This window comes from Salvia hispanica, chromosome 4 (genome assembly GCF_023119035.1).
Source record: "Salvia hispanica cultivar TCC Black 2014 chromosome 4, UniMelb_Shisp_WGS_1.0, whole genome shotgun sequence".
NCBI classification, from domain to species: domain Eukaryota; kingdom Viridiplantae; phylum Streptophyta; class Magnoliopsida; order Lamiales; family Lamiaceae; genus Salvia; species Salvia hispanica.
In genome coordinates, this window is record NC_062968.1 from 17,738,548 (window position 1) to 17,747,452 (window position 8,905).

The following is an 8,905-nucleotide window of genomic DNA, read 5'->3' on the forward strand; positions in this document are numbered from 1 at the left end:
TTAAGCACAGTTCAATAAGGATCCTACTCGGTGTTGTTGCTCACAGGGGATGGGAACTACAACAACTAGATGTAAAAACAGCTTTTTTACATGGAAAGCTAGAAGAGAAAATATATATGGAACAACCGCCTGGGTTTGTGAGTCCGGAAATGAAGATAAAGTTTGTATGTTGAAGAGAAGTCTCTACGGTTTAAAGCAGAGTTCAAGGCAATGGTATCTCAGATTCAATGACTTTGTTCAGAATATAGGATTTGAGAAGTCCTTATATGATAACTGTGTTTTCATCAAGAAAAGAGATGGAAAGGCAGTGGCTTTTCTTCTACTTTATGTAGATGACATGCTTATTGCAGCCGAGCATCAGGAAGAGGTGGAGGAAATAAAAGCTGGACTAAGATCAGAGTTTGATATGAAAGATTTAGGGAAATAAAAGCTGGACTAAAATCTCAATCTGGATATGTATTCCTCTTGTATGGAGCAGCAGTGAGTTGGAAATCGAGTTTACAATCGATTGTTGCATTATCTACAACGGAAGCTGAGTACATTTCTCTCACGGAAGCAATCAAGGAAAGTTTTTGGTTGAAGGGAATGTTGGCAGACTTTGGTGTTGAGCAGGATGTAGTGACAGTGTTGTGTGACTCAAATAGCGCGATATGCCTTGCTAAGCATCAGACATTCCATGAGCGTAGCAAGCATATAGATGTCAAGCTACACTTCATCAGGGATGAGATTGATAAAGGGTCTAATATGCATAATTGGGAAAAAAGGAGTTCAAAAATAAGGGTTGGTCAACGGCTGGTTTTGGGGGTTGAAAGCTGGATGCTTCAGCTCGTTCTGTTACACCAGAGAAACGACCACAACTCTCATATATAAGCTGATCTTGGCGGTTATCAGCATCAGAAGGAGCGATACATTTTCTGTGTGAGGAAATCATTGTAATTTGAGGTGAGCTCTCGCGATTGAGCTAAGTGATTTCTTGTGTGTATCTTCCTGAACTTTTGAATCTCTCTTCTGTAATTCTTGTGTGTGAATGAGTAATAAAGATTGAGTGCTTTTCCCGTGGATGTAGATCACATTGATCGAACCACGTATATCGTTGTCTCTTGGTTTTGTTTGTGCTTTCGATTTGTTCATCGCAATTTCGATCGATTCATAACAGTAAGTATATTCTAATCAAAGCTAACTAATTAATAAAGATATGAGGATATTATTGAAGATATGTCCGTATCATCTTCCCCCTTCATTTACTCCCGACCGCCCCAAATATCGAAAAAATTCCCATATTTTCCCTAAACTAAACCCGTAATATATATTCCGCCCCATCAATTTCCGATTCCTGGATCCGCCGCTGACGGCACGCCACACGCTCTTGCAGGCCAGCATTGCTCATTGGAACGGTTTGAGAAAATTTCTTCCAATTTTTTTTTCTATAGAATTCTTATTATCAACGGACATGCTTTGTTTTAAACGCATAGATTTAAATTATGACATGTATATCTAACATGCAAATAATTTTCATTAATCATCAAATAAATAGTACTCCACGAAAGAGTGGAAAAAAGAAATAGAAGTGAATACATGGTCATTTAACTAGCGGATGGTGTGCTAAGTGCAATATTTATGCATCACCATGAGATGCTGAGTTTGATTCCTGCCGAGAACATTTCTATATTTGGGTCATATTTCTTATAGTTTTTTATTTAACTTTATTTGTTGATAATACTAGTAATTTTGTTTAAATAAATTTAACTTATGATTATAAATAGTACTATATAATATAATACTATTTGGAAGCTATACAAGTAGTTCATTTGCTATGAAATGATTGTAAATAGTATGCTTGTTTTTGGTTTAACGTTGATATTTGGTTTTTTTGTTGGTCTTGATTGGTTTGTACTTTTGTTGGATGTTAGTTGTTGAAGTCTTGCACACCATCATTTGGTTTGAGTCTTTTATTCATTTGCTACTTTTTTTAGTATTTTTTTAGCTTTTTAGTAGTCCTATAATAGATAACAACTATTTGATCTAATAAATTAATATGAAAATATTAGTGTTCTAAAAAATCTATTCACTAATTAATTTTCTCTTCATTCGTTTTTCACACGCGGCTTTTTATATTGGTCACGTTTCCGCGTCGTTAGCATTGAACACACTCAACAAATTTTAATGGTAATTTGAGCCCCTCACCGTTAATATTCTAGCTCCGCCACTGAATGTCGTCATAAATATCTCATATTTTATGCAGTAATAATTTTTAATCCTTGTTAGGTATCTAAAAAATTAACTTATCTAGTTTTGTACGTTTATGAAAATTGTTTTGTGCACGCTAAATGCTAATTCTTTGAAAACGAAATTCTCGTTCTCGCACCGCTGGGTAATAATTTTTCTTTTTTTAGCCAGATTAGAGCATCCGCAATGGTGCTTAGGCCAGCAATAGGCCATCCATTCTCTCTCCTGCCACGTCAGCAACACTAAAAAATCCACCTGTCACATCAGATTTAGGCCAGCCATAGGCCAGCCGCAATAAAAATAATTCAAAATATACTACATTTACGGAATTAAAATCACGATTAAATTACCGAATTAAATTTACGAGACATATACGGGAAAATTCATTAATATTATTTTTTAAAAAAATACATTAACTAAAAATCAAAAAAATTACATAATAAAAAAAAATCCGGGCTTCCACACACGAGCAACCGCCCCACTCTACTCCTCACTAATTTATTAAAAAAATACATTAAAAAATGTTAGTATGACATGTTTCTGTTTTAGGTCTTAATTTCGTATTGGGCTAGTTGTTGTTGTCCATCGCTAGATGTTGCTCTTGTACAGAAATTTAGAGATAGAGAAAATCGCGTTTATATAGTTTTTCAAAAAAAAAAAAAAAGAATTAAAAAAATTTAAAAAAAAGAATTAAAAAAAAAATTAAAAAAAAATAAAAAATAGCGCTGGCAGATCGGGCCGCCACAATGGCGGCCAGCGCATCGGCTAGCCACACGCGATCGGCTAGCCCACGCCGATTTTTTTGCAGAAATTCGGCTAGTCTACTCCAATGATTCGGCTAGCCGATCGGCTAGCCACGTCAATCGGCTAGCCGTGGCTAGCCTACCATTGCGGATGCTCTTAATCTAAGTAAAATATTCTTCTAGTTCTATCAGTAATTGAAGACGACAAGTTTAGAAAATCAAACGTGTAATTTTAGTACTCCTACTTACGTAGTTACATACTCCCCTTTACCGACTAAAGTATTGTTTAGTGATTAAATTAAGAGGAAATAAAATATAAGAGATTAAAAAAATATAAGAGATAAAAAGATATTGACATCCTGGCTTCGTGCTAGGAGCATTTCCAATCATTACATTAAACTCAAACCCATTTTAGTGTAAATGTTACACTAAAGATTGATTTTGCTCCAACCATTTACACTAAACTCAAACCCAAAAGAATATTCCCCATTCACTAATTTTTTATACTTTTTAATCATATCTACATATTTTCTCTAAATTACACACTAACCCATGACACTTTGTCAATATCTTAAATTAAATTAAATAATACTCCATAAGATAAGATTTATTAATTAATATAACTAAATATGAAATCTATTATTTATTAAATAGTAAATTATAAAATTTAGAAAATTCAAATACAATAAAAATACTATAAAAACTTATGTATTTGACTTATGTTTTTCTATTTTAAAATTTCCATATTATTTTAATTACTAATGTTTAACTATTTTTTGTTATATTTGATAGCATATTTGGTTTGAATAGTATTAATTAACTAATAAAATAGTTGATTTCATAGATTTAATTACTAATGTGCGTATAGTATTTAATTAACTAATAAAATAATTGATTCCATAGATTTATATATACCGTCAGTTATTTAATCTATCTAGTATAACATTTAATTTTGTATCGAAATAAAGTAACGGCTCGTGTTAGTAAAATAATAATACAGTAGATTTTTTTCCAATTATGTTGAATAATATAATACTAATATGGGCCACCCCTCTATTTAATAACTAATCAAAATATTAATAAGATTAGAATAGGTTATTATTTCATGTCTTCTTCTCCAAGCCGTTGCATTCTCTCTGTAAGTTTTTCAATCTTTGTATTTTAATTTCTCTTCCTTCCTTCTCTTCTTCTATTTTGATACATATGAATTGATTTGGACTTAAATGCAATAACTCAAACTATGAAGAGTGTTTTTGGTATACTTTTAGTGCAAATCTAAAAATAAATATTTTTTCTTCAAAAATCTATAATTGGATTGGTTTTGCAGTATTGTTGGAGGCATTATTCTACTGCATTTTAGGTTTTGCAGTACTACTAAAGATGGTCTAAGATGTTAGTGAATCCAAAAAATTATCTCAAAAATCTGCTACTTATAATAATTTTTTAAATTATATTTCTTAAGTAGCATCACTATTTCATTAAATTGGTAATCGAATGTGGTATTACATTTCATATGGTATAACTATATCTATTAAATATTTCATTAAGACTCATTTCTTAATACTACACATTCGTGTGGATATAGAAAATATAAAATGAAGACATATTATGTTATAAAAGTGATTTTGTTGAATTTTGACTAGTTATAAGCTAGTTACAAATTAAACCCAAACTTGAGCACTAGTCATGGATCCAAAATATTGGCTTAGGATGAACAACAAGAGGATGAGAGGAAGACAAGTAAATATATTTTCAAATCATAACTAGCCAATAATGTTTCTCTTCCTTTGGGCTTTAGATTTCCTTGAAGGCCCGTTTAAAATGATGGAATCATACACCGATATGTGTAATGAAGAACAAATAATTTGCCCCTCAATTTATAGTGAGTATTCTTCGAATAAAAGATATGCATATGTAGAGGCAAGATGTGACGTTCCACGTAATTGAAATCCAAACATCTGAGACACTGTGCCCGACTTAAATAATAAACATGAAATTAGCCGATAGAGGATAAAGTAGCATTAATTATATTGGACCCAACAACAACAGAGTACAGTAGTATATACTCACATGAGTATAATAGTATATATAGTAGTATAGTATAGGTGTAATTAAAAAAAGGATTTGACGCACCACCATTATCTGTCCGAGTATTTGTCCCTACTCTTTTAGCTGTCACTACGCCCACATTTGAATTCACCCAAATTTAGAATCCTCATATTTTCAACTCCACACTCTTTTTTTCGAGCAACTTAGGTGGCGGAGGCCCAGCGGGGGACATTTCTCATCTATATACACTTCATCTTTGCCAATTTCCTCTATATTCTTTTTTCACAATTGTACTCCCAATTTCCCACTAGTAAGGTTTCATAACCAATAAGTCATCGGTTTTTAGTTAGTACTCCTAATTAGCTGCTCTCAGTGCTTATTTCCAGTTTTTGTATTTATATACATGCAAAAAAAAAACACTTAATTTTTAAGCAGTTAGTACTAAAGTATGAATTGTAAAAATTTATGTAAAAAAACTTAAAATTACATCATTAAAAAAAAAAAGTTAATCATGGCACTAGAGTAATAACAAATGTTTTGTGTTGCTCGATCTGCTCCTTGCTGAGATCTGGCACATCTCTAAGCAGCCATTAGGCCCATTACCCTATATTTTCGGTTGACGAAGTTGAAGAAGCAGTCTTTGTCTTATGACCTATTGGATGACTTCTACTTGTTGTTTGACTCACCTCCACGTCTTTAGGTGTGTATTTTTGAAGCACTCATCGATCTCTTCCCTCTGCTACCCGAATTGAGCTCCCCATAATTCTCACAGTGATAAACCTTCGTCAGGGGTGAAGTCAGAATTTGATATTAAGAGGGGCAAAAATATATTATAAACAAATTTGAAGTATTGAGAAGAGGTATTTAAAGAAGAATGACAAATAAAATGATATAAATTTTTGAGGGGGCATTTATTACAAAATTTTTGCAGTAACCATATATGCTGTTGTTTCTATATAAAAACGCAAAAATAAATTTAAATTTGCAATATATTGATAAATCATAGGAATCTAAATTGCATTACAAAGACGACGTGTTTGCATCGCATGGTAATTGGTAAAAGGGCATAACACAAATAATCAACCAATTTTATTATGGGAAACCCAATATTTTAGGCTAGATATTAACACATTTAATATAACTCTGCAAACTGTTTGATTGCATTTCAAATTTGCTTCCGTCTCAATATTCATTTGTTGCAATGCAAGATGAATACTTCCTCGTCCTATTCAATTATTTAGAAATATATTTATTTCACTCTAATTAACACATTTTTAAAATATAGTATATCATTTATTTTATTTTCACTTAACTCACAAATTAAAACTTAAAAAAATTAGAATTGAATAGAAACATTCCACTTAAAATGGAACATAGAGTCTAATAGAACAAGAAGGGACAATCTTGTACAAAATCCAACCTTCGATAACCTTGTTGATCTTTCATTTTCAATTTAAAGGGATTTGGAGCTTCATTCCAAAATATGAATTTTATTGTCTATTTATGATTCTACGCATATTGACAACATAGAGACAGAACTCTTCCAATTTCAGTAAAACCAAATAAATAAATATATATAAATGATTCCCAAAAAGAAACAGCTATAGCATGGAAGGCTTCCTATCTTGCGCCTCATCCCAAGTGTCTCCGGCCGCTCTCACCGGCGCAAAGGGAGCGGCAGGCGGCGGCATGTGATGAAGGCGGCTGAAGAAGGCGGAGAAGCCATCGGAGGGGGCTTCACCGGCCGGCATTCCCAGCCCAAGGAAATCAAGAGTGGTGGGCGGGCTTATCATGAGGTCAGTAAAACCGGAGGAGAGGCCGAGGCCGAGGCCGGATGCCAAGGAGCTGCTTTCGAGCTTGATGCAGTCGTTGTCGGGCGTTGGAGAGTCGGACGGGGTCGGGCCCGATAGCCAGAGGCCGTGGAGGAGGGAGGATTTGGAGGAGGTGGAGCCCATCTGCGCCGCTTTCTGGAGCAATGCGGTGGCGGAGAGAGCCGGCTGGTGCGCGGCGGCGTAGTGTGATCGTGGGGGGTTTTGTGATGGGGATTGGAAGAGGGATGATAGTGAGAGTGATATAGCTGGTGATGAGAAGGCTGGTGGTGTTGATGCGTTTAGCATAATAGGCATAACGCCTCCGTTTGGGGGAATGTGGCTGCTCGAGGCGGATGAGCTGCTTGGGACGGCGGCGGCGGTGGATGGCGGTGGTTGTAAGTGGATTGTCTGATGATTCTCCGGCAATCCAGCTGGTGGTGTAAAGAGATGGAAAAGATTAGGGATAAAACAAGAAAAGCAGAAGGGCTTTATTGAAAAGAAATCATATGCTAAGTTAAAAGTAAAATTGGGAGGAAAAGCAGTGCAATCAAGCACCTACTTTCAGTCACGATTTCTAACCCCTCACTGAGATCCCTGAGATGATCCTCTCTCTCTTTCTCTCTCTCCAAAAATTAAAAGCAACAAAATCATGGAAAATGCTGACATTATTGATTAATTAAGCAGCCATAATTAAGAATTCACCGGAACTTTGTATGGACAGCACCGGAGACAGCACTCGAGTAGACGGAGTCAGCGGCGGTTGCGGCGGACTGGAAGCAGCAGGAGGCGGCGGCGAGGGCTCAACATCTCCGCCGCCTTTTATGTCAGGCTGCGGACGGCTAATCTCCTGCGCCAACGCATCGCAAAACGCCCTATGCGTGATAAAACTATCCCTCCTATTCCCCCAAAATAAACAAAAAAAAAAAATGTTACTCAAATCACAAAATTCAAATGCGAGAGAGAAAAAAAAATTGAAAAAAAAATGATTGACCTCGAAAACAAAGTGCCGCAGTCGCAACGGTATTCCCGAGAGCCGCAAGTTTTCATGTGCGCCTTGCAATCGGACTGGACGGCGTATTTCTTGGAGCAGCGCTCGCATTTGTACTTCTTCTCGCCGTGTTTCCGGCAGAAGTGCTTTTTTATCCCGGTGAGGTCGCCGAGCGCCCTCGTCGGCTCGTGGTGGACGCACGTCGTCTCCGGGCACACGTACACGCGCTTCCGCACCTCCTTGCTCGTGCGCTGCCTCAGCTTCCACGGCAGGTTGTGGCCGCGCCGGTGCAGCTGCAGATTCTGGTCGCGCTGGAAGCCTTTGCTGCAGATCTCGCACACGAATCTATTCGTCGCCAGCAGCGTCTTCGGCGACAACGCGATCACCTCCGAATCCGGATCTGCCGCATTCAACACCAAAAAATAAATAAATAAAATCATTGAGTTAATTAATTAACGAGATGAGATTTTCATTGATTTTTGGTACCAGGCATTCCAGGAAGGTTCCGCTTCCTCTTCAGCGGTGGAGCTGCTTCCGCCAGCTGCTCCGATTTCGCTCCGTTCCGAGTCGGTGATGAAATTATCTCCATTTCTACCATGGAATTCCGAAATCAGTCGTTGAAACTTCCCAAGTGGAAAGAGAGAGGAAAGAGGATTGACAATTGAGGTGTTTGGAGGTGAGGAAGCCGCCACCCTCGACGACCAGCATCAAATGTTCACACACGACGGTACTTGTTTTGTACGTGTATAATTCTAGAGAGAGAGAGACAAAAAGATGGATTTAAACTGAATTTATTAATGCATAATTGGGAAAAGAAGCTGTGTGTAAACTCATCACTAAACAAGGTCTAAAATCGCTCCGGATAAGCGTGGTGGGTAACCATGGTTAAAGCTAGTTAACCGCGGTTTACAGCTTCTTCTTCGGGCTGAAGCAATCAAGTCTCAGTGGAGTGAATCGGACCGTCCACGTGGCGGAATCTGCAGGGTCTGAGATTTGTCGGGGGGAACTCACTGGGTTCTGCCAAATTGGGTTGTCGTTTAGTGCTCCTTTGGGATTTGAACCACATTGTATAGGGAGAATTTTATTCA

At 36.8% G+C, this 8,905-nt stretch overlaps 1 protein-coding gene across 1 annotated transcript; it reads right to left on the reverse strand.

Moving 5' to 3' along the window:
* Positions 1-6,488: 6,488 nt before the first annotated feature.
* Positions 6,489-8,625, reverse strand: LOC125185462 (zinc finger protein ENHYDROUS-like). The gene is made up of 4 exons (XM_048081994.1): positions 8,304-8,625; positions 7,821-8,217; positions 7,532-7,725; positions 6,489-7,260 (listed from the first exon to the last, which is right to left on the reverse strand). Exons 1-4 carry the CDS (start codon positions 8,413-8,415, stop codon positions 6,620-6,622), a joined length of 1,344 nt encoding a protein of 447 aa, XP_047937951.1. The 5' UTR covers positions 8,416-8,625; the 3' UTR covers positions 6,489-6,619.
* Positions 8,626-8,905: the final 280 nt, after the last annotated feature.

Excerpts from the sequence above, each read along its gene's own strand:
- LOC125185462 (XM_048081994.1), bottom strand. The coding sequence starts at position 8,415 with ATGGTAGAAATGGAGATAATTTCATCACCGACTCGGAACGGAGCGAAA. Across the intron at positions 8,218-8,303 it reads GAACCTTCCTGGAATGCCTG|ATCCGGATTCGGAGGTGATC; the intron begins GTACCAAAAATC and ends TGAATGCGGCAG. Across the intron at positions 7,261-7,531 it reads GCTGTCCATACAAAGTTCCG|CTGGATTGCCGGAGAATCAT; the intron begins GTGAATTCTTAA and ends TTACACCACCAG.